Source organism: Canis lupus, chromosome 14 (genome assembly GCF_003254725.2).
Source record: "Canis lupus dingo isolate Sandy chromosome 14, ASM325472v2, whole genome shotgun sequence".
Classification (NCBI taxonomy): Eukaryota; Metazoa; Chordata; class Mammalia; order Carnivora; family Canidae; genus Canis; species Canis lupus.
Genome location: NC_064256.1, coordinates 3,469,666 through 3,496,784, shown reverse-complemented (window position 1 = coordinate 3,496,784; position 27,119 = coordinate 3,469,666). Strand labels below are relative to the sequence as shown.

General features: G+C 37.5%; 1 protein-coding gene across 10 annotated transcripts in view; it reads left to right on the top strand.

The window, feature by feature from the left end:
- The window catches only part of EXOC4 (exocyst complex component 4), a 746,744-nt gene that overhangs the window by 304,227 nt on the left and 415,398 nt on the right, over positions 1-27,119 (top strand). For 9 of the 10 annotated variants that reach the window (XM_025471693.3, XM_025471694.3, XM_025471695.3 and 6 more), the window contains exon 10: positions 26,010-26,106. In XM_025471693.3, coding sequence (XP_025327478.1) covers positions 26,010-26,106 — 97 coding nt within the window. Of the gene's footprint in view, positions 1-26,009; positions 26,107-26,488; positions 26,580-27,119 lie in introns of those variants that run through there. The other variant, XM_025471701.3, reaches the window with a different exon arrangement.

Here is a 27,119-nt window from a genome sequence, read left to right as displayed (position 1 = left end):
TGTATGTGTATATATGTACACACATATATACGGTCATATATATTTTTAAAGAAATAAGAGCGAACTCATCCCCTTCAATTCTCATAGGCTGTAAATCATTCTGAATTGTTTATCCCACCATTACATATTATATATATTCCCTGATGGAAGTCATCTTTATAAATATATAAAACATTTTAAAATGGCCTCGGTCTCCGTGCCCCTCTGCCCCCTGTCACTTTCCTCAGTTCTCCTATTTAGGAGAGAAAAGCTCTGTAAATGAGAGTATAGCAGAGATGTTGGCCTAGCAGTTTTCTGCTTTTCTTTCCTTCTACTTGAGGACAGGGAACAGCTTGACTGTGCCTTCTTCAGCTACACGAACAGTTGTGGCAGCTGCTTAATCTTAAGGTATGACCATGGCCTTTGCCATTTCGCCAGGACATGGTCCAAACATAGAACCGATGGCAGAGTTAAGCTTCATGGCTTCCTGAACATCTGGGACTTGTGTCTATTGCTAGAAGAGGCTTGGCACCAAAAACACTTCATCCCAAATTTCTATTTTGAAGAAAACCTCCAGATCCTCTCTGGGATACAGGAGCAATCCAATCCAGATCCTGCACCTGCCCACCCAGCTGGTCACCAGTTAGACAGGTTCACATTTTCTAGGACTTTTGTTGACCACAATTGTGTGACCACATGTCTAAATGGCAGCATCTGTGTGAATGTTGCGTGCATGTGTATGTGTTTGTATAAACACATGCTTCTGAATAGAGAACGGCTGTATGGTATCCAACTTTATCTATAGAATGTGTATGTATGTAAACTTTTTAGACTTTTCCTAAATTGGGTCCAGCATGATGCTGACACACTGACTTTTATGAAATTGGTTTTTATTAAAGTCTGCAGGTTATTCTTGTACTGGCAGTGGCTTTGATTAAGCACTGTATTAGGGTCATATCCTAGAATAACAACATTTCGAAATCCCTGGCTGTTTTCGAAAGAATTGTGATTAAAGTACTGGCTGTTCTCCCATGATTACTAATGTCTGCTGAGGATTGAGTTTCCCCGCTTGTTATTGGCGATTGAGTTGTGTGGCAGCCCCTTGTACTTCTTGCCAATTGCAGTGGCGTTCTCGAGGGAAGGGTGATTTTTCCATTGAAATGTGAGAACTAAAAGCAGTAACAAAATTAACATGGGGTCTAGGGTTTCTGATGTGACTGCAGAAGTAGAATGGGAATATTTCAACGTCCAATTCATTTGTGAATGGATTTCAGACAAAGCAACACTACCATGATGAGAAAGAAGAGAAATCCATCCAAAAGAGATTATGGATGAACAGGCTGAGGAATATGGTGAGGCAGGGTGAAATCTAGGCAACTGGATATTTCAGCTTCAGCTGGGCCTTTCTTCTTGATAGTGTGTGTTCTTGCCTTGGCATGAGCACCCCAGGCAGCAACACACTTGGGAAACCTGTGCTTTGAGGAGGGATTTCTTTGCCTGCCAATGAGGAGGGAAAAATCAGCTGCTTTTTTATGGTGTTGAAAACAAAGTGTGTGTGTGTATGTGAAAGGTTTATGGTTCTGTAGGTTTTAAGATACACTGTGAAGTTAGGGTCATCTAAACGAAAACAGTTGTTGAATATCTACCTCCACCCCAGTTAATGAAAAGTTCTCTTCCACATAGAAAGAAAAACTGCCAGATTAAAAATATTAAGAATATTAGATAGATTTTTTTTTCAGGTGCTACCAAGTTAAAATCATACATACATACATACATATTCTTTTACTTGCTGGTCTATTTTTTTTTTTTAAATAAACAGGTGGCTTAATACTTAAAAAAATATTTTATTTATTTGTTCATGAGAGACACAGAGAGACAGAGATACAGGCAGAGAGAGAAGCAGGCTCCATGCAGGAAGCCCGAGGTGGGACTCATCCAGGACTCCAGGATCACTCCCTGGACTGAAAGCAAGCACCCAGGGGTCCCAATACATTTTTTATTTTAAAATAGATTTGGATTTCTAAATTTGCAAAGATAGTGCAGGATTTCACATTAGTTCAGATCTAGTTTCCTGTCTTATTACAGTCTCATATCAGTATGACTTATTAAAATTAATGAATCAATGTGATATGCTATTATTAGCTATGGTTCCCCTCCCCCGCCCGATTTTCTTAGTTTTACCTTTTTCCTTTCTATGATTGTATTCAGGAGACTTCATTATTATATTTAGCAGTGGTATCTCCTTAGGATATTCTTAGTTAGAATTTATATGATGACCCTGAAAAATTTCAAGAGTACCACTTAGGAATTTTGTAGAATGTTCTGTAGTTGGTAGTTAGTGTCTCTTATAATTAGCCTGGAGTTAGGTATTTTTGAAGAGGAAGACCACAGAGGGCAAATATAGTTCACAACACTTCATATCAAAGACACATGTTCTCAAGATGATTTATTTCTGTTGATAGTAATCTTGATCATCTGGCTGAGCTCGGGTTTGTCCAGTTATTCCTCTTACATAGTTACTCTTTTCCCTCGTCCACTCTGTATGTACTTTTGGGGGAAGGATGTCACTATGTGTAGCCCATACTTACTCATCTTTTAATTTTTGGAAATTTTAGGTCTTGGGTATTTATTTTCTACTCATGTAGGTTATAAATTCCTTGAGGGTAGGGCACTGTATCTTAGACTTTTTATTTTCTGCCACTGTACCGTACAGAAATGCTTTATAATACCTATTTATGGGTTTATTTAGAATTTACCCTTTGTGCTCTACCACAATTTAAATTACAAATTTCGTTTTATAGCTTAAGTGCAGTGTTATGCAAATACTTCGACTTATCTCCACAGAGAGTTCTGAACACACTTGGTACTTCTTATTCAGCTTTTTTTCCTATTTATTTTAATTTTTAGGGCTAATTAAAAGATAGAATAATGGACTTTTGGTCTTATCTCTCCTCCTCTTTCATCCGTCATTAGGTAATGATATATGAAGAAGTGGGAACCATAGAATATATACACAGTAGTAGGCATGTGTGTATGTATGTATGAACTTTGGAGGCTAATTTATCGGTTGTTCAGCAAATAGGTTTTTTATTTATTTATTTATTTATTTATTTATTTATTTATTTATTTATTTATTTTTAATTTATGATAGTCACAGAGAGAGAGAGAGAGAGAGGCAGAGACATAGGCAGAGGGAGAAGCAGGCTCCATGCACCGGGAGCCCGATGTGGGATTCGATCCCGGGTCTCCAGGATCATGCCCTGGGCCAAAGGCAGGCGCCAAACCGCTGCACCACCCAGGGATCCCTGCAAATAGGTTTTGGGTAGCCACTGTTGTCAGATGTTGTTAAAGATGTTTGAGATACAAGGGCAAACAAAGTTTTATGATCTTTTATTATTTTAATTTTAAATGTGATTGGGATAAAATTCACATACCACAATGTTCACCATATAGTGTACAGTTCATTGATTTTAAGTGTGTTCACGGAGTTATATGACAATCACCCCTATCTAATTCCAGAAGATTTTTATCACCCCCAAAAGAAATCTGTGTCTGACAGCCACTCTCATTCCTCCTTCCCCAGCCCCTGGCAACCACTAATCTGTTTTCAGTCTATTGATTTGCCTATTCTGGACATTTCATATAAATGAACTTATCTGTGACCTTTTGGGTCTGGTTTCAGTTACTTAGCATCATGTTTTCTAGGTTCATCCATAGTGTAATAAGAGTCAGTACTTTGTCTCTTTTTACTGATACAAGGAAGACTATGGGAGGAGCAAGTAGGGAATGGGAGGTAGAACAGAGTGTGTTATTGAACATATTAAATTAGAGTCATGCCTATTGGAGTTTCAGTGGAAATACTGAGTAGTCAGCTGGACATCCAAGTCTAGAGTTCAGGAGAGAGCTCTAGCTTGGAGATGTAAACCTGAGTCATCATTCATAGGTAGATAATATTTAACTAGAATCTCCTGTGGCTTGTGTCTAGAACAAAGAAAGGGTTTGAGTGTTGAGCATGGGGATACTTAATGATAAAAGGTCAGGAAGGTGAGGAGGAATCAATAAGAAAATGGAGAAGGACTGACTAGGGAGCAAGGTGGAGAATCAAGAGGTTATAGGGTTCTGGAAGCTAAGTGAAGAAAATGTCTTAAGAGAGGAACTATTTGGGCAGCCCAGGTAGCTCAGCGGTTTAGTGCTGCCTTTCGGCCCAGGACCTGATCCTGGAGACCCGGGATCGAGTCCCACGTTGGGCTCCCTGCATGGAGCCTGCTTCTCCCTCTGCCTGTGTCTCTGCCTCTCTCTCTGTGTGTGTCTCATAAATAAGTAAATAAAATCTTTTTTTTTTTTTTTTTTTTTTTAAACAGAGAGAGAGAAACTGTTGGTTGGTTTTGTCAGTTGATGCTAAGTCCAGTGGGAAGGATGAGTGTGAGCATTGTTCATTAAGACCATTTTAAGAGGGTAGCTTCCAAGTCACCATCCAAAGTGAGCATGAGGGTTCTTGAACTACATATATTCTTAAGCAATTTCATGGCCCTCATTCCCCCATAAGTCTTACAGGCTCATATCTGCAGTCTGTTCTGTATCCTCATGCCTTGTATCTCAGCCACATTAGTTACCATACAGAACCCACAGTTCCCCACTTAGCCGACACTGTGAGGCCCCTGGTCCCCGATACTGCCTGCTACATCTCCATTTCCCACCGGGTCCTCTGTCTGAATTTACCTGCCTCATCATTATAGATCTCTTATCTCCCAAACATCTTTATTGAATGTTCCTTTAACCTTGTTCCAAGAGCAATTAGAACTAAAACCTATTAGCACTTCAAGAGCCTGCTTCCCCTGCTGCTGTTGTAAATAGTGGCTCTCTCTGCCTCCTACAGACACACGTGATAGATGTCTCCCTTGCCTCCTCCAGACCATTTTCTCTTCTCCTTAAGAAGTCTCACCCCCTCAGATAATCCCATCTGTTATTATTCCTTATTGTAGTTATTTTGAGACCCTAGGAATGTTTTGTCTTTTTCCTAGCTGTAGATCATCCATATATGTTTGCTAATTATAGTTTTTCCCAGTTTGGGCAAGCCTTTGTTTCAGCCCAGCCTCATTGCGTTTTACAATAGCAAGGACAGGTTTTTGAAGCCAGGTTTCTGAAACATTAGTAAATATGGAAGATGACAAATTCATTGGTCAAGTTCCTGCTGTACTGACCTGATCTTAAAAACAAACAAACAAACAAACAAACATGAATTTTAAGTGGTTTATATAGTTGAACGGAGAACTTAACACACGTATCAGATATGCTGATCAGATGAAAAAGTGAAGGAAAATCGAGCCTCAACCTTTTGTGCAGCCAGTGGAAGTAAAACATGGCAGTTTTCAGAGGCAGATGGAATGTGAACAACTAATAAATCAGGTTTTGAAACATTGAAGAACAACTTATTTCAATGCATATGGTGTTGGATCTTAGACAAGATAATATTGGGAGTAAAAACAGATAAGGCAGCATTAGAAGGACATTGTACCTAAGCATCATCTGCATGACAATATTGAAATCCATAGCATGGTATCAGGCTCAGAAATTGAGTAAATAAATAATTATAGTGTGCCAAGAAGAGCCTTCAAGATCTCTGTAGAGTTGTACATGAAAGAGATCAGAAATTGTATTACCACAAGCATTCTGTGATCACTCTAATATTTCCTTCTCTATTGTGCTTTAAGAAGATCAGAAGACTATAATCACTTTATAGGCTTCTCATCAGAAGCACTTAACAGTAGAAATGCAAATTATTATAATGGACAAATTTGCATTAGCGCTTGTGAGCCTGCTTTAAGCTTGGAATGTATGCTATATGATCATTTCTTGTTCACAGACAGATATAAGGTGGACCATTGTAGAAAACTGAATACATCTCAGGTACAATAATAGATTTTGGGAAGTAAAACAGGCATGGCTGTGAAGATGTGGGGGAGAAAAAGCAAGCAAAAATTGATATCATTAAGTAATTTTAAATCTTTTATTGACTTTTTGTAGTTATAAGTGGAGGAAGAAAATTTTTCTTTGATTTTTTTTTTAATAAATCATTGTTAATAGAATATGCTTCAACTTGAGGACGTCCAAAGTTTTATAGCAGAATTTTCCTTGGATTTTGTATTAAGCTACATTCTAGATCTTTATTTATTTTTTATTTTTTTTATTTTTTAAAAGTTTTATTTATTTATTCATTCAGAGAGAGCGAGAGAGAGGCAGAGACACAGGCAGAGGGAGAAGCAGGCTCCATGCAGGAAGCCCGATGTGGGACTCGATCCCGGGTCTCCAGGATCACACCCCGGGCTGCAGGCGGCGCCAAACCGCTGCGCCACCGGGGCTGCCCTAGATCTTTAATATAGAACAATTTAATCTGAATTTGGGACTATTTTTCGTTTGGATGAATGGAGAACAGGAATGGAAATTTATTTTCTCTTGGAAAAATCAAGAGGATGAATCTAGTGAACATCTTCTCTTATATTCCTAAAAGATACCTAGGTTAACAATTTCTTTGATTACCTCATTGTTATATGAAGTCCAATATAAAAATACGGAACCTTTCATATTATTTTATGTACTTAAATTGAGCTTATAGTTGAACTTAAACTTGCAATTCAAGATTTTGATTTGGATATCTATGCTAAATTATTATTTTTGGCTTTTTTGAATCTAGCACATTCCAGTTACACGTGTACTGTGCCTACCATGAGTTGGAAGCTAAAAATTTTCTGATATTACTAACTCATAATAGGACTGTAGCAATTACTCTGTTCTCCTTCCATGTGATAAGCACAGGGGGTATATAGAAGTCAGCTGAGGAGAAATATTAATGGGGTAATATTTTCCTATAAACTGCAGCTCTCACACTGAAACATAAATACAAATTTATATGTATAAAACATAGTTATAACCAAAATGGGAAAATCCTATATGTAAAGAAGAGATATCGTTATTTTACCTTTTGTTTTGTTTTGTTTTGTTTTGTTTTGTGGGGAGGCAGTAGGGTCGCAGTAAAATTATATGGTAAGAATCATAAGGATAGTTGTACACTTCTCACAGTGGCTTGCTGGAAATCTCGACCCTGAACTTTTCCAGCCTACTCTGTGTTCAGTGATACCATGTTGGTAGGTTAAAATTGGCCTTGATGGGAGTAGTTACCTCACAGAAATCAGGGCTTTCTGTTCCCCTCCCGAAACTGGTGATTAAATATTTACCAGCACAGCACTGGATATAATCCATTGAAAACTTTACCTGTGGGCAGCCCTGGTGGCTCAGCGGTTTAGCGCCACCTTCAGTCCAGGGCCTGATTCTGGAGACCTGGAATTGAGTCCCACTTCGGGCTCCCTGCATGGAGCCTGCTTCTCCCTCTGCCTGTGTCTCTCCCTCTCTTTCCCTCTCTCTCTCTGTGTCTCTCATGAATAAATAAATAAAATCTTAAAAAAAAAACTTTACCTGTACAATGAGAGCCAAATGATGCTTTATTGTTCTGTACTCTTAGCCTTAAAAAGAAAAAAAGAAAAAAAAGACAGTGTTCACGTTGCTTTGTGATCATTTGCTCTTCAACGTGTATAGTATTCCCTTTTATTCTTGTACGAGTAACATAACTAGATATAACTAGACGTTATAAGTTTAATTCCTTTTTTATGATCCTACATAACTGTGACAGAATATAATAGTGAATTCCTGAGGGAAGTTGACTGTTGCAAAATCCTTGGTGATGGTCTTTGACTTAATTATATTTATGGGTTTAATCCCGGGACATTTTTTGTGAAATGCCAGAATCTCACTGTTGGGATTGCTTCTTTTCAGTCATTGCTTTAAACCTTTTCTAAGGTACCACAACAAATGGGTAACCATCTTGTCTTACGAAAAAACAAAGACTTTCACTTACAAGGAAGAAATGATCTCCTAAAATAGTTGTTGCTTTTTCATGTTCTTCCAATCCCTGGTAAATATGCCCTTTTATAAAGCCAAATCTGCCTTTTTGAAAGTCCCAACCTGTTCATCCTAATACCACAAAATGCAACTTAACTCCTTTTTATAATGTTGCACTTTACATATCTGAAGACAATAATCCTATTCCTCCCCACACTCCTATCTCTCCAACCTAAACATTTCTCATTGCTTCCACCCTGTTGATTTTTATGCCTGAGAATGAAACGATGACTTGACTCTACTGTCCTCTGAGGATTTGACTGTTAGAGCTTCTTTCTTGTGGGGATTAACAAAACACAGCCGTTTCCATGTTATAATAATCATTTATATTGTGCTTCACAAAAAATTTATGAAAACTTTCACACACATACTTTCATTTGCTTACAATTTTTTAGGGCACAGAAGAGTAGTATTCTTTTTATGGACAAGTAAATAGAGGTTGGAAAATTCTAAATGCCTTGGCCAGGGAGAGACACAGAAGCAGTGGAGTTGGACTTTGAATCCAGATCTTTCTGACTTTAGAAACTCTAGTAATTCTGTTAAACCTGGAGTTGCCCATCTGAAGGCTGTCTGTATACTCCTGGAATTATTTGTAAAATTTTGTCTTCATGCATAGGTACATTTTTCTGAGAAGATCCATAGTTTAGATCAGGTTCTGAAGGCTTTTGTGACCTCTCCAGAGGTGAAGAACCATTGCTGTATTATCTGCATCTCTGAAGATTATTCATCAGAAAATTATTTGGAGGTAGAATCTTCAATAAAGAAATGATTTGACTTTAATATTTCCTTTCTGGAGAGATAAGGCTTTTATTGAGATGTCATTGGACAAAGATACCTTTCTTTAGGTTGAATCAACTGACTGTGTTATATGAATATGTAATAAACATCTTACAGATTTTAGAGCTAAGCAGATCTCTGTCTTTCAAACACATATGGTATGTATCTTAATAGCCTCTTAATACATTTTTTCATTCTTTTTAAGTTTTAAAATTTAGAACTTTGGGCAGCCCGGGTGGCTCAGCGGTTTAGCACCTGCCTTCAGCCCAGGGCGTGATCCTGGAGTCCCAGGATCGAGTCCCATGTCGGTCTCCCTGCGTGGAGTCTGCTTCTTCCTCTGTGTCTGCCTCTCTCTCTCACTCTCTCTCTCTCTCTCTGTCTCTCTCACGAATAAATAAAATCTTTTTTTAATAAATAAAATCTTTACAAAAATAAAAATTTAGAACTTAGTCTCATAAACAATAGAATAATAAATCTTGATAAAACAAATTTGGTGTAAGGAATTAGTTTTACTAGTTTATGGTCATGCCTCATTAAATAATATTGAATTTATGTCAGAGTTTCATATGTGCTATGCTATCAATTCCCTTTGGTTTTTTGAGTGGGGCTGAATTTTCATTCATGTAATAAGTTTAAAAGTATTCTAGGACTCTTAGATATTAGCTTTAGATTAAGGGAACTCTGTTTGAAATGCTTAGAAGACTGATGGCTAGAGACTGTATACTGGTTAGTTTATATCTGTGTTAACCACAGGGGTAAGGTAGAATGAAGGAGGTCATTGGTAATGAGAATGTCAAAGCCCTTAGAGGCTTCTATGTTTGGGCCATAAGCATGAATGTTGAGGTCATCATGCTAGATACTGGATTGTGTGAATCAGGTGCCAAAGTTAGTAAGTGGTAGCAAAAGATAGGATGACACAGCACAATGGGATGGGCCCCAAAGCATCAGAACTTAAAATATATATATATTATTATTCAAGTGCTGGAGGTACAGTGGTCTGGAAGCTGCTTTGGGATACTAGACAGTCTAGATTTTCAGTTCTCCTGCCTATGCGAGAGGAAGTAACCAGTAGTTTAGAGGCAGGTGGACAAATGATGTTCATGGCAGAAAGCCAGGGGATAATAAATAGTGAGGGGTTTTGGAGATTGGAGACAAGTAGGATCTGAATCAGGAAGGAGCAAGGAAATTCAGAATGAATGATGATGATGGGCTAGGAGTGGTTAGTTACTATCCAAGGAGATTGATTGGTCAATGACCTAGGAATGAGTGATATGGATAGGCTTTGGGCATAGTGGCCAGGGGTTGCACTACCCTTTTAGCCTGGTTGATAGTGGTCCTAGAAGCTGTGGACTCTAAGCTGCTTGGCAAAGAGAATTGAAGGAGGCAGTCCAGAGACTGCTTTGGAGAAGACACATGAGGCATTTTGAAGCAAGACTTTATGTTGGCATAAAAAGGAAGGAAAGTGTTGTGTTAGAGATCACTCTGGGTCTTTAAAACATGATCTTCATATATTTGCATTAAATCCTATCACTCCCCTGCCCCAGATATTTAAAAGCTTCCTGTTATATTTAGGATTAAAAAAAAGTCTATTTCCCCCAGCATGACCTCCCAGACCCTTTGTGACCTGACTTTGCCTAATCCCCCTGCCAGTTGACTCTTCTTCCTCACTAGCCTTCCAACGCTGACCTTTTTTTGGTGCCTCCAATGTGCCTCGCTCTTTACTACCTCAGGATCTTCACACGTGCTCTTCCATTTGCCTAGAACATTCCTGCCTCTACTCTTGACAGACCACTTCCTTCTTATCCTTCAGGCTCTGTGTTAGTATCATTCCCTCAGAGAAGTTTTCTGTCTTTGGAGTAAATTAGTCCCTAGTAGATACTATAGAGATTATTGTTAAATATTTACAGAGGTATCATGGTCTCTCCTGCCAGTCTGTTCCAAACTCCAAACACAGAAGACAGTTTGTCATTATGTATTTCTGTGATAGCTTCATATCTTATTTCAATAAAATGTGGTCCACTCTGGATGGGCATGGGTTGTGTCCTTTTGACTACTTTTCCCCTACTGCCTGGCATGCAGCAGCCTTGCTAATATTGTTGAATGGTGAATCTTTGATGGGTTGCTACAGTATTATGCAATCTTTAATAATTATATTCTTACAGAATATTTAATGACTTGGGAAGACACCCAGAATACAGTGGTAGGAGCAAAAAGCTGGCTCATTTATATATACATGTGGTTTCAGTGTTTTGTGGGTATGCATGTTGTTTCAGTACATAATCTCTGTGTAATGTCTTCTTTAGAATTATATCATCCTGGCCAGACTTCAGAAACTTAGTTTTTTATAGACTTAGAGTTGCCAGTATATAGAAATATATAGTTGCTACTGACTAAATTTATTATTTAAATGATTTTATTTCTATCTTATTGTACTCTTGTTTGGCATGCCAGGGGAAGGACGCAAGTTGAGTGAGAACTTGAAGGAGATAAGGGAGGAAGCCACATAGACTGGGGAAAGAATATTGACAAGTGGAGGGAATAGGAGGAATAGAGGCCCCCCAAAACAGGCGCATGTATGGTGTGTTCACAGAAGAGCGCACAAGCTCATGTAACTGGACAGAGTGAGACAGGGAAGGAGAAGTAGAAGATGAACTCAGAAATTTATAGGATAGGATTGAATGGGCTGTTCTAGGTCATTGCAAGGAGCTTTGATTTTCCTCCAAATGAGGTAAGAAGCAGAGCATTCTAGATAGAGGAGTAACTGGATCATTCTTACTTGTATTTTAGCAGGATTTCTCTGTCTTCTATCTTGAGAATCCCCTGAAAGGTGGCAAGGAGACCAGTTAGACCAGAAATGATGAGGAGAGGTGGCTTAGAAAGTAGTTTGCAGTTAGGGTCCTGAGAAATACTTGGACTCTGGGTTTTGAAAGTTGAACTGATAGGATTTGCTGGTGGATGTGATAAGAGGCATGAACAAGAGAAGAGTGATGTTGAGTCTAGAGTTGCAGACATGAGCAATCAAAGGTTGATGTTGCTCTTACTACTGCCACGACCTCATGCAGAACCTATGCATTAGGTGCATGGTTGGCACCTAATGAATATTTGTTGAATGTATTTGAATTTAACCTGCCTCTTGACTTTTTGTTCTGTCCCCCCTTAGTTCTCTATCGCTGGAGTGGTGATTGATTGTTTAGATTTAAAAAAATGTTTACACTGAGGCTGTGTCCATCGACCATTACTTTATAGGTCTAAGTTGCACTGTCTATATCTTCAGAGCCTTTTAGTGAGTAACCTCTGCCTTTCTCTGGTCCTTCTTCAGCTAAATTGGCAAGTCATTCTTTTGTGCATTTTATTTTAATAAAAGCCTTATTTATATTTTAGTCTTTTGAAAAACAATGCTTTAAAAGCAAGTTCACAGATCCTTGAAGAAATACAAAAGAAATGTACTTTTCCAGGAAGAAAGTTGTAGCAAGAATTTTATATGATGTATTTAGAAGATGTTGATAAGTAGATCCTTTGTTATGTGATTGAATCACTGTTTTTTCTCAGCCCAGTGGAGTATTGATCTGATATCAGTAATACCAATTATGCCTGTATTAGGCATTCTTTATTACAGGTTACTTTTGTCAGTCTGTTTTCTTATATTATTAAAATCAGGCTACTTGATAGAGGATCAATGTCCTATTTTCTTTACCAAACAACTGTAACTTCACATGTCTTCTGTGAGTAGTATTATGCTTATGTAAGTTGTTTTTCAAACTGAAGAGTAGTACTTTTATCTTTTTGGAATGATGTATTTTAATTCTTTTGCTCTATTTTATAATATCTTTGTCTCTAACTTCTGGTTTGTGCTTTTTTATACTGCAATCAAAACAAACTTCTTGAGGTCGTGGACTATGTCTGTTAGGCTTATATCATCATGAGTCCACTCAAAGCACCAAGATGCCGAATTATTAGATTCGGTTCGATAATTATTAGATTGAATTAAAGTGTTTTCCTATTAAATATATTTCTGTCAGAATTGCTATTTTGAAAACCATTGATTATAGTGATTTGTATAAAATTCTGATACCTGGTTTGGGGTGAATCAGAAACATTTTAGGTTAAAATTGCAAGCATGCCATGAATTTTGCCCATTTTACTTCTCAGCATTAGGGAATTCTTGTGATAATCAAGGCAGGATCTGAGATGCTTCCCATAAAAGAAAGAGAGCATCGATAATCATAATTAGATGGTGTAAAAATGTCAGCCCCAAATGATACTAATTATTTTTTCCTGAAGCATAACTAATATCCCAAAGCAAAAATACAGTTCATTCCCATTTAAAATCCCATTAGAATTATTGCATATGGTACCTCAATGATTATAATAATTGGCATAAAGTTCTACTTGATAAAAGTGCTACTATATTATGTTCTACAGTATCAAAAAATGTAAATAAAACCAATGAGTAGAATATATTCCAAAGGACATCTTATGATCTAGGAAATAAAAGTTCATAGATGGAAAGGCTTCTCAAGAATACACTATCTGGCTCTTTATATTATTGGTAAGAATAGAGTAGAAGTCTCAGAGAGGTTAAGCAACTTTCCTGTTGCAACAAAATGACTTGATATCAGAGTTAGAAAGAAAACTTCATTTCTTAACATTTGATTATAATCTGTATCAAATTACATTTTACATTGTAGATCGTTTATTTTGCTATATCAAGTGAACTGATAACATTTAAGGCAAATGCTATGTGATTTTTATTCTGTTTATTTTTTTGTATTTCTAATGATTATCTTAGGATAAGTATGAGAATTGATTAAAAACAAACAATAAACAGTATTAGGGATATCTGAATACAATCTAAAGATGCTTTCACTGGAATAATTGAATTCAGAGGGGAAATCGTTTTTAGACTGTTCCGTAAAGAGTACTTTGTGTGGAGACTTCTCTTTCTTAGCAGTATGAACTGGAATCTTTGTTGATCTTCCCATGAAAACATTTAAAGTGTTGGGTGAAATACTTTTTTTTTTTTTGAAATACTTAAAAATGTATTAAATTGCAATGATGAGCTGAAAAGAAAGAATTACTGGAAGAAAAAAAAAAAAAAAAGACTGCAGAGGGATATGGAGGAATGTACTTCCAAGCCAGTTTTTACCTTGAAGATACTTGCCAAACTCAAATGAACTTGTAAGGTGCAGTATAGGAACAAAGCCCAGAATCTACACAACCTGGGAGTCTAATAGAAAGTTACCCCCAAATCCATATAGAGTACATAGATCATCTAGAAATACAGTCCCTTTCCCCATAATCTTCCCACCTCCTGTAAGGGACTGAAAGAAAATTGGTCACCTTGGCATAGGCTGAAGGCAGGAAAAATCCCTAGAAAAACCAGGTTTGTTGCTGAAATAAACATCCTCTGGTTCATGTGAGAAATTTTTAAAGGGAAATTTTAGTTTAAAATGGGTTCCAGGTTGGTAGTTCTCTTAGGTGTTCTCTAGCAGAAGCTATTGCAAATGTTTTCTGATGATACCTATGTTGCTTTAAACCAGTCTTCAAGAATTGTTACAGATAAATTTATAAGGAATATAAATTTATATAATGTACATATACCCACAAGTACATACACAGATACATATGATAAAGGACACATACAGAAGAAAGGATCAGGAACAAACTTCAGCAGGGGTAGAAGACAAAAGAATCAAATCAGCAAAGACATTCCGTATTGCAGTTATGAGACACATACTATTGGCTTATCTAATAATATTAATTAATAACTCTTTGCCATAATGACTCCTGCCTATTAAGTCTTTTTCTTGCCATATTGCAATGTCTATATATTTTTAATGGCTGTATCATATTCCAATCATACATGCATACCTACATACATGTTTGTATCACGTATATGTTGATATGTGTTTAGCTTTATAATCAATTCTCTGTTCTTTTGCATTTTAAGTGACTTTTTAAAAGTTTAAGACACTGTTCTATGGTAAACATTCTTGTTGCTGAATCTTAAGGTCACTCATGATTGTGTTTCTTATTGGGGATGGGTGGGAAATGCCAAGAACTGGAATCATAGGGTTAAGTAGTATATATAATGTTAACTTTGAAGGTTATTTGCTTTTTAACAATCATGACTGATGAAATAGAAAAAAAAATTTGAGAAGTGCAAGGTATAAGCATGCCAGATAAATGTGGAGGAAATAAGACTGGAAAAATTCACTACGTTTTTGGTTTGGTTTGGGTCAAGAAACAATGTATTGGACATTGGAGAGCTTCAGGGAAGGACTGTCTGGATAGATTAAAATGCTATTTTTTAATTCAGTTTTTTGCTGAACATAGGGTATGCACAATCCTATGTTATGCTCTATTTATATAGAAGCAGAAAAAAAAAATCCCCTGCCAGCTGTGATTTTGTGTGTTGATCCTGTCATGGCTCATGCTTAGCTGGCTTGGAAGACCCAATTTTAATTCTATGAGAATATTCCAAGAGTTGTCACCTAGAGTGGCTGGAAAGTTGACTGTTGCTGATTAAACCTGAAGAGTGGCTATGGGTTTGGTGGTAAAGTTATTTAAAGCCACCTGTGCCTTAGTCATCCAGATGCTTCCAATGAAGCGATGAAATAATGCTGTTTCTGTTTGGATGCCAGCACTCATTACCTTTGTCAGTAAGCTAAATGCTACCGTGTTTTGCAACTTGTATTTTGACTCAAAATTTGTCTTTAAGGAGACCTTTATCTGTCTTATTTCTTATGGCCATTTGGGGTTATTATACTTTCTGCCTGTCACAACAAGCCCTCCAAAATAATTTCTTTCTACCTTAGATTTAGCATCCTTAGGTTTAAGCACATCTCTGAGGATGGAGACAATGACAGCATTTAACGACACCATTTCTTCTATATGAACCAGTACATGTATGCATTCGTCATTTCCAGTGGCCTGGGCTCCATCATAGACCATTTAACAGCCAAAATAAGATTGATGGGCTCAGTCTGTTTTCAGCTTGATGCTTATCTGCACCTTAAATCCACCACTCAGCCGGCAAGACATCATCGGAAGACTCCTGACTAGTCAAACATACATGTTAGGTCAGCACTGAGATGGGCTCATCTGATTAGAGAAAGTCACTGCATTCTGTAATCCTTCATATCACTCTTGGCTTTATTTTCACAAGAACTACTGAGCAAACAGTAAAATCTTCGGCAATCTGAAACATGAGTGAGGAGAGAATACTCATTTTAATCATGGTTGATGAACCAGCACAGACACTTAGTTGAAACAGTACAGATAGCACAGAGCGTTTCCCAGTTGTACCAATTTCCAGAGGCTTCTGTCCTGCCATCACTTGTTACACTAGTAATGCTTCCTCGGTGATCTTTCAAGACAGACAGGGCCACCTCTAGAAGAGGCAGGGAGAGATCTCTGGCTGGTGGGAAAGGTTTTTTTGGAGAACAGACTACTCATACTTCCTCTGTGTGCTGCTCATCACACATTAACACCCCCCGCACCCCCCGGCTACCAGTTTTCTTCTAAATAATTAGTTTATTAAAGATAATAACAATAGTAAACATTAGAATAGACTGGAAAACAGCCTGCCAGGTCCTCAAAATGTTAAACATAGAGTTACTATATGATCCAGCAATTCAAATTCTACGTATATATTGAAGAGAATTGGAAACATATGTCCATGCAGAACTTATGCATGGGTGTTTGCAGTAGCATTGTTCATAATAGCCCAAAGTGAAAATACCCAAACATGCATCAGTTGGTATAACTGTGGTGTATATACATACATTGGAGTTATACATATACAATGTATAACTGTGGTGTATACATACATTGGAATATTAATAATATTAATCAGCCTTAAAAAGAAATAAAGTACTGATAAATGCCATGACATTTATGAGCTTGAGAACGCGCTCAGTGAAAGAAATCACACACATGATAAGGGAGGTGACTCCACCTTACACACACCAGAACCCTTGAGCTAGATATAGCCGACTAGCCACTAAAATCTATTTAGTAGATTCAAGATAATTAAAACTAGGGAATCAGTCAAACAGTGGAAGAAGAAAGAATCAGTGCAGTCTCCTTATGTAGCCTTAAAGTGAGTTGGAGGATAATGTCACTAAGATAGGAATGCTTCTTAGAAATGGTCAAAGTTCCCTTATGCCTTATTGATCAACCATTTAAAAATATGCATGCAGTGACTGTGGATCCTTTGGTAATTGGTTCATATCTTACATTGTGCTCTTTGTAGAGCATGCCATTTCAGACTCCATTAGAGAAACAGTCAGTACTGTTACTAATAGAGCTGCCTTTGACTTATGCTCATGGAAGAGCTCCAGGTGAACATGTTTTACTGATGGCTTAGAGTGAGCTATTATTAACCTTAAAATTTGTTGGGCTTTTTTGTTTGTTTGTTTGGTTCCTCGTCACTCTATCTTGCAAAACATCATTGAATTTATTGTTAGGAAGATAATTAAGGGGGGATCCCTGGGTGGCTCAGCGGTTTAGCGCCTGCCTTTGGCCCAGGGCGGGATCCTGGGGTCCCGGGATCGAGTCCCACGTCGGGCTCCCTGCATGGAGCCTGCTTCTCCCTCCTCCTGTGTCTCTGCCTCTCTCTCTCTCTCTCTCTCTCTCTCTCTCTATGTCTATCATAAATAAATAAACAAATCTTTAAAAAAAAAAAAGAAGATAATTAAGGTTTTTTTTTTCTTGTTTTGTAATACAAGACACCACCCTCAAAGAATTAATATAAAATTCATTTGTTATTTGGGAGCTAGAATGTATTCAATTTTTGAACAACAAAAGAATGTAACTTTTATTTCTCTTTTTTTTTTTTTAAGATTTTATTTATTTATTCTTGAGATACAGAGAGAGAGAGAGGCAGAGACACAGCCAGAGGGAGAAGCAGGCTCCATGAAGGGAACCGGACGCGGGACCCGATCCTGGAACTCCAGGATCACATCCCAGGCCAAAGGCAGGCGCTAAACCGCTGAGCCACCGGGGCTGCCCATAACTTTTACTTCTTTATAATAATTATTTCATGATAAAAACAACACTGTTATGTGACCAAAAAATAATTATTTCATGGTCTTTATTTTTTTTTTAATTTTTATTTATTTATGATAGTCACACAGAGAGAGAGAGGCAGAGACACAGGCAGAGGGAGAAGCAGGCTCCATGCCCGACATGGGATTCGATCCCGGGTCTCCAGGATCGCGCCCTGGGCCAAAGGCAGGCGCTATACCGCTGCGCCACCCAGGGATCCCTATTTCATGGTCTTTAACCAAACATCTGGGAGAGAAGGTCTTACTTGAAGCAAAACTCAGGTGAGGGATTTGCTTCCTAGCAGTCTGCTCACACTGAAATTCCAACAGATATAAGATCTTGGACATTCATCTGCTGTACTGCTCCTTATACTTCACAACATGGACTGTTTGTCTCATAATAACCAATCATTAGGCAGTCTCTAGTTTAGACCTCTTTCTGTGCATTATGTTTTATACCTGCCAGTGACACTAGAGACAGGCCAAAAGGAGCTGAGGTCCTTGGACTTTCCTTTATTTCTTTCATTTCTCATTCTTACCCCACCTCCAAACTTTGCTGCTCTCTGATTCCTTACCAGCAAACATCAAACCTACTGCTCCTGCCCACTTCATTTTTAACTCAGGGGAGGGCTTCCTGGGATGATCACAAGGAAAGCGAGAAAAGATACAATTTTAGCCTGTCCCTAACTACCAACCTCCATTCCTCTTCAATCTTCTCTCACTCTGACTTCCCCCATAAAGATTCTGATCTGAGAGAAAACCCCATGTGTCAGCTTGCATTGCTTATCATCAATCTAGTCTTTTCCAAGTCTCATTTATTTCTTACCAAGCCTTGACCCATGTGTGGTCAATCATCTGACTTTCTTTTTTGTCAGAACCTTTGACTCCTTTTCCCTTTGTTCTTTTGCTATAACCAGCTGGTAAATCCTCAACTCTAACTCTCAGAGTTTCTCTTCTCTACTCTTATTTCTGCTCTAGAATATTCCATAATAATATGGTGCTGCTACAAATTGCAGTAATTTCACCTCACCTGTGCACTCAACAGTAGGGAAGGATTATCAAGAAATCCTTCATCAGATGTTACAGTAAAAAAACAAAGCAAGGGAGAGCTATGGAATTTTTTTTTTAAAAGGGGAAGCAGAAAAAAAAATGGCTTCTATCAGTATTTTGGGTATGGATACAGGTAAACTCCCCAAAGTTTCCTCCCTGAAGGGCTGGACCCTTTCTTGTCTACCTACCTGCCTGTTTCTGGGTCTCCAAAGAACCCTAACCAGTAGTTTGGAGTTGAAGGGGTCATTATACTCTGTACTAGCTAGTCAGGAGAGATGGGGAAATGTAAAGTTCATTCTGGTCCTTGCTGCTGGGACTATATTTAGAGAGGAAAGTGTTCTTTCTGGCCTCAGTTGGACCATTAAGTGTCGTTCCCCCCTCCCCTAGAATCATTGTTTATATGGTTTTATCTACCAAACCATTGTTTATGTAGGTTTTATCTACAAAATGTTTTTGTCAGGCTTCACTCACATTTTTGATCAAAAAGGCTTCTTGTGCATTGATTTGGATAACCCAACAGTTGTATTTAGTGTAGATTCCATAGAAAATACATTTTATGTGTCAAACCACCATAAAATCAGGGTTTACTGCTCCCTGTTTCAGAATTTTCCTATCTCACCCATCATGTGTATTATTTTTTTCAACTCATGAGTTTCTCAGAGCATGAAGTGATATTAAGTGCATTGTAGTGTACATATAGTTGGGAAAAAATAGTTTAAATACTGAACCTACCATGTGTGATTTTGATTTTGAGCAAGACTCTGTACTTCTTCCCTCACCCCCATGAGCCTCCATTTCTTCATCTCTGTGTTGGGTAATAATATTATAGGCTATTACTAGGATTAAGTGAGATATTTTATGTTATGGGTCCAGCACAGTACCTGTTTCCTGGTGAATGTTTAATAAGCGTGAATCCCCTTTCCAGCTCTTGACCTTCTTCCTGCATACTCTGTGTAATACTTGACACCTGTTTTAATTATCTACACAGCACAACGTTAGAGCTACCCAGTAACAAAATATAATTGAGCAGAGAATTACAGACAAGGCATTTACTCCTCTAATGGTGGGGATAACTAATTTGTTTCTACTTGAGAGATTGTTTTCTACAAATAATATCTTATTATAATTTTTCAGCATTTTGCTGAAACATGCATTACTTACTTAGCATACTTTATGCAAAACACAACTGCTGTTTGTTCCTAGGTGGTTCATACTTAGAATTCACTTGATCTAAAAGAGACATTATAATTTTTTTGTTTGTTTTTTTATTCATATATTCATTCCATAAATACTTACTGCTTATCATGTCCCAGAAACCATTCTAAGCATAGGAGATCCATCCTTGAACAAAATTGTACTGTTGTTAATAATTATAGACTTGGTTCAAATTGAGTCCAAAAGATGATTCTTTCCTTCAAGGTATTTATTGCCAAGATTTCCTTCTCAGGTCTGACAATAATTTACCATGAGCAGTAGAATGTTACCAGCAATACTGATTTGCTTGACTTGACTGTAATAGTAAGTTATTCAAGGGTAAGAATAAGTATTGTACTTCTCTTTTCTTCCTAATCTAGTACCAGACCCCAAGATCATAGATAGTCCCTAGTCACAAGTTGGGCATTGGTGGCAGCAGCAGCAGTGACAGCATGAAGTCCTAATGATATTCTGTGCTTTTGAGTCTGTTGATTTTTTTTTAAGATTTTATTTATTTACTTGAGAGAGAGAGAGAGAGAGGGAGTGTGTGTGTGTGTGTATATGTATGAGAGAAAGAGAGTGAGAGAGAGAGAGAGAGAGAGAGAGAGAGAGAGAGAGAAAACACAGTGGGGAGGGGCAGAGGGAGAGGGAGAAGCAGACTCCATGCTGAGCAAGGAGCCCCATGTGGGGCTTGATTCCAGGACCCAGGACTCCAGATCATGACCTGAGCCAAAGGCAGACACCCAAACGACTGAGGCACCCAGGCACCCCTAGTCTGTGCTTTTGAATGGGTACTTGGCAAAGAACTTAATCTAAAAGAACTAAGGGACTGCTATGAATTCAGGGAATTCTTAGACCATTTAGCAGGCTCTTAGAGCCAATTAAAGACCCCGTATATTGTTGCAATCAGAATGCATTTTCATAATCTTTTGAAAGTTTATGAAGCAAAGTATTTGCTGTAAAAAAGAAAAAGAACTCCTCTTCACTGTGGTTCTTTTTCAGTGTGGAAAAGGCCAACTTGAAATCCAGGCCATATTAAACATGTCGGATAAGGCTGCTTTCTATGGCTCAACTCAATTGACCATCAGACTCCACTGGTTTCCTCTAAGCACTTGGCACAGATAGTCCATAATCTTTGTATCTATATGTTCAACATTGTTTTTTTTTAAAGATTTTATTTATTTATTCATGAGAGACACGGAGAGGCAAAGACACAAGCAAAGGGAGAAGCAGACTCCATGCAGGGAGCCTGAGGTGGGACTCAATCCCGGGATTCCAGGATCATGCCCTGAGCCAAAGATAGATGCTCAACTGCTGAGCCACCCAGACATCCCAATATTGGTTATTTTTAACTGAAAAATTAAGAGCAGAGAAAGATAAATTTTATTCTGTCATGCCGTAAGTGTTCTCAGCAATTTTCTAATCTTTCACTGCATTAACAATGCCCTCCCCAAGTAAGACAGACATAATTCTAATTGGTCCTTTTAATGCTATTGACTCATACAGTGCTGCCTAAAGTAGGAAGAATAATATTTTTTAAAATTGGATCTTTTATTTTTTAGTTTATGTTCCAGGGATGTTTTGTGTGTATGTGTGTATGTGATCAACTAGATCCATAACTGCTTGGTAATTCTAATGAGAAAAGTAGACCATTTATTTGAGATATACTAGGTGTCAAAACCATACTGAATCCCCAGGAGTGCGTTATCACCACAAGTCTTTGAAACAGTTAATTTCAATATGTATTTTATAAATGGAAAGCTAAGGCTCAGAAAATTTAAATAATTCTGTCGCGCTTAGAGTATTAAGTAGCACATCTGGGATGTGACACGGATCTTAGTGAGTTTTCCCACTGTACCATAATCCTGTCAGTGAGGACATTTGTTTCCATTTCTTAGGCTGGGGTTTTCTTTTTCTGTTTTATTAAAATGACTATATTCATTATAAATGACTTCAAATTCCAGGTGGGAAGAATCAAGGAATAAATAAGCCTAGGAGCTAATTACTTCTGTGTAAATGAATTCTAAAAGAAAGGCCTTGACTGCGAGCCCTAAGACACTGTCATGCCAGCAGTCACTGGGTGGCCTTGGTGCCTCCTGCCAGTTGTCTGCAAGAGCCTGTCATACCATTGTCCTCATTGTTTGAAACTGAAATATGAGTAGAGCATTTCCTCTCCTTTCTGCACAAGATATATTCTACTTGTAATACTACTGTCAGTTTCCTTTTCTTTGCAACCATCCATCATCATTCAGCATTTTCTCTGGTGCCTATTACCCGGCCTCTGACAGCTGGGATTAGACTGTAAGCATAATGAATGAAGGGGAAGGAGGTGCTCTGGCCCTTTTGTGCTTTTCTCGGGATTGAATATGTTCCCTTAGAACGTTGATGACAGCAACTTCCAGATTACCTGATTACGGGAAGGCATGCAAAGAGAGGCCAGTTTTGTTTCTCACTCAGAATATTGAAATGCTAGACTACATCTCAGAGGATTAGACACTCAGACCATATGATCTTGGGCCACAGTCTTTACTTCTGGTTCTTTACCTGTGTATTTTCAAGAATGTTTTTACTGGGTTGGTGTTGTTTTTGGTAATTTAGTAGGTTGGGTTTGGGCTTGTAGGAAAGAGGAAATCACATCAAATGCAGGATAGATAGGGTTTGCAGTGGGCCTGGAAGCATAGATGAAGTTCCTGTAGGTGGAATTTTGGCTGGGGGTTGAGTTAGTCCTGCCCAAAGTTTACTTTTTATTTAGTTAACTCTATTCTGTAAAGCAGTAATGATCTTTCTGCAGCTAACAGGGAACAATTGCAACTATTATTTAGTTTACAGCTGAATGCTAGCCATCATCCTTCATTTTCACAGCCAAATCTTCCTCTCACTGACATTTCTAGTGGCCTGTGGGCCTTATTTTTGGTATTATATCTTTTATCATCTGTGTTCTCTGATTGTCATCAACAAATGTTTATTAAGCACACCTGTTCCCTGTAATACTCTGGGGACATAGGCTTGCTTATGTTAGGTTTTTGACAGTTTACAAAGGATTTGCACACATACTTTTTCATCTAAGTCCAATAACATTCTGGTAAGGTGGGTCTCTTTCTTCATTCAGCAGATGTATGCTTTTATAACTACTTTCCAGGAAGTTCCATTCCAGTCAGGAAAATGTTATGTAAGCATTAGAAAACAAATGACAATACAGGTGACCTGTGTTAAGGTTATATAGGTTATTTTATGTAAAGTCATTGCTAATGGAATTGTGGACAATTGGGAGAGGGCCATCCGATAGTTGAAGGCTGGATTTGGTGCCTAAAGGAATGGTAGGAGGGGGCACAGGCCACTAAATGAAAGCCTGGTGTGGACCAGGACATGGCAGTGCATGCACATTTAGTGCATTTGGTGTTGCATGAGGGTACTAGTTCTCCTGGAGCTAGGTTAATCTGGTCTCTATATAAGTATTGAGTACCTAAGATCATAAAACCTAAAAATTTTTAGAAATCATTGGAGATCATTGTAGTCTAACTCACATTTGTCTTTAAAAGAAATGCTTATATATTCAGTTATATTCAGTAAATGAATGCATTATATTGTTGTGTAGATTTACTTCATGGGAAGTTATTTATGTTGTGCCTGGAGTGCAGAATATAACCTGTTTATTTGCTACACATATACACGTTTTTGGATAATTCAATACTGACTTCATCTGATGATCTTTGAGAAGTATTGATAAGATATATTTATTCTGTTCTTTGTGTTTGTAACCATACCATGTGACCTTTAGAGGAGGGTTTTGTCAAAGGAGTAGTGTTTATGATAGTCTTGATGTTCTCCTTTTGCAAAATCACTGCCTTAGCAGAACACTGATATCTCTGGTGCAAATATAGTAAAACAAGATGGATTTCTTTTTTCAAATGAGAAAAAATAGCTCATGGTTTTGAATCAGGAGCTGTACATACCATTATATTTTCTGTTTTCCTTAAGAAAAGCTGTGCTGTGATTAGTTGGTGGAAACAACTAATCCAAATGGGACTTGCCTACATTCTGATGCTTCTGGGAAGTCTTGATGATCCAGGGGTATGGATTTCTGAGGCTTTACATGTTTTTATCAGTCAATCTCCAAGTTACCTCAGAGACCATTAAGATAGATAATAAACCCAAATGAGATTTAGTTGTGCTTGGTATCATGCAAAGAACTCTAATTAGAAAGAAAATATTTAACTTAGAAAAAAAGAAAAAAAATTTTTTTTTTAAATTTATGATAGTCACACACAGAGAGAGAGAGAGAGAGAGAGAGAGAGGCAGAGACATAGGCAGAGGGAGAAGCAGGCTCCATGCACCGGGAGCCCGACGTGGGATTCGATCCTGGGTCTCCAGGATCGCGCCCTGGGCCAAAGGCAGGCGCTAAACCGCTGCGCCACCCAGGGATCCCAGAAAAAAGAAATTTTAAGTGTAGATTTTTAGGATTTTGAAGGGAAGCCTACAAAATGGCATCTATCTTTTTATCAGATTTCGGAAAGTATTAAGAAATAACATAAGGTAGATGGAAGATGAAATACCAACCTTTATACTGACAGACGCTAGACTGGAAGGTGTAGTCTACTTTGAGAACCAAATGAGTTTGCTAACTGAACATCAAAGTTAGAAACATTTGCTCACCACTTCATCCTTCTCTGACGAAGCAAGACCTTTATTTTTCAACTTTGTGAGACAACACTTAACCACCTACAGACATTCTGGTTTCTAAAGTGCAATAAAGAGGTTGCTGAGACATGCATGCTCAGCTTTGTCTTCTCAATTTCACCAAGGGAGTTACTTCACTTCCCCTAGAATGGATAAAAGAGGGAGGCGGGGATTACAAATTTTCATTCACTGGTAGGTAACATGAGTAGTGTGTGGAAGGGGGAGCATTTCTCCCAACATCCTAAGATACACATTTTTTCATGACCCTCTGAAATTAGGATGATATCTTAGGTCAATGGCATCATAGTGGCTGTAGACCAGAAGACAGTCAGAATGAGTTGTTTTTGCCTCAGTATGTGTAAACTGAACGGATATTCTTCATACCGTGAGCCTTCAATGTTTCAATTGATGATCTCTTAAGGACTGTTTGAGGAAAGAGTATGAGTTTTAGCTGATATAGACCTTCTCTTTAAACCTTCTGATAACATCAAGTACATATCAACATTAAACCTTGCAAAATTAGTATTAGCAGCTGGAATAAAATACTGGATTCACTCCTTTAGGAAACCCACTTAGTGACAGCATTTATAAAACAAGCGTATTAGCAACTCTGAGTCATTAAGAAAAGCTGCATTCTGAAAATTACGTAGTTGTAAGAACACCTTAATTTATTTTTCTTACATTTCTGTATTAAATGCAAGAGATTTATGGTAAACACCTATTTATTTTAAAAGCCTTAATCTTAAATATTTACTTAGAAATTATATAACCTACTTATATGTATTTCAACCATAAGGAGCTTTTCAATGAGAAAAAAACTCTTCTAAGTAATAAAGAAGCATTGTATAGTTTCATTTGCAGAATTTTTAAAACATTGAGTGTTATAGTAGCATATCTTAAAATTTGTGGGGTCTCAGATTTGATGAAGTGTGATCAGTTAGGTTTATATGGATCTCTGCTCCAACCTTTATAGCCCCGGACAACCTTGAGTGGTACTTTCTCTTTGGGAAAGTTTCACGTGCTGTACTAAGATAGACACTGGTCATTGCAGATCTAACCGTTTAACTAGGTTTTACCCTACAATATTTCTTTAAAAACTCCATTTGTTTTTACTGAGCTTCCATGTTCTCAATCCAGAGTGAAAATGCTGCTCTATAGTTTACGCAATGAAGAGACTGGATGCAGTCTTTCAAAATAATTTTATAGATTTGAAGACAACTGTTTTCAAAGTTGGTCCTTCTTATGATAGTATAACATTCATTTCAATAGCCTTGATTTATTTTTTTGTAAAAGTCCTAGTAAGCTAAATTTTCTTCTTTTTCCTGAAAGGCGGTCCTGATGACAACTTAATTGAAGGTGGAGGAACCAAATTTGTCTGCAAACCTGGAGCCAGAAATATTACTGTCATATTCCATCCATTGCTAAGGTAAGTCAAATCCTATGTACTTACGAAAGTCAGTATTTTCATTGTTTATGCTAATGTACTGAATGCCAGTAGGTCAACGATGAAACAAGCCATAAGCAAACAAACAAACAAAACAGTGGAGTTGATAGTATTTGTTTTATAGACAAACTTGGATCGTAAAGCCCTAGAAAATGGAACATGTTTTTTATTTTTATTTTATTTTTTTTATTTTTATTTTTTTATTTTTTTTGGAACATGTTTTTTAATATATTGTTTAGTACCTATTTGTTCTCTGTAGTAATGCTCCATAAATACTTTCTTTTAATTTTCTTTGTTTCCTATTCCCTGTCTCTGCCCCTCTCCTTCTCTTGTCATTGTCTCTCTATTCCCTTCTTTATTTCAGGGAGTAGCAACTTATGGCCCATAGGAGAAATCCAGTCTGTCATGTGTTTTTCTTCCTTTTTTTTTTCAATAAATTTTTATTGACACTGTCATGCTCATTTATTTATGTGTTATCTATAGCTGCTCTGTGCTACAGTGTTGCAGAGTTGAATATTTGCAAGAGGAACCATATGGCCTACAAAGCCTGCAATATTTACACTTTGGCCCTTTTCAGGAAAAAATGGCTAACCCATGATCTGTCTCACTAATTTATATTAATGACTCAGATATCCTTTGAGGATTGGCAAGTCTTTGAACAATATGACTTCTAAAACTGAAAGACATTCTAGCAGCCATATATAGGATTTTATATATAAAGGACAACTCAATGCTGACTAGAATGAGATCTTTTATATCACTCAGTTTATTGTGGAATGATGATTATTAAATAAAAATCTGTGATACTTCCTTTTTAAAAGCTTCTAAGTCTTAAGTACTTTTAAAAAGGAACTTTTGGGGAAGAGAGGAAAAGGGAATTATTATTCAGTGGATCTGAAGTTTTGGATTTGCAAGATGAAAAATTTCTAGAGACCTGATTACTCAACCATGTGTGTATAGTTAACATTACTGTGCTGTATACCTAAAAAAGATTA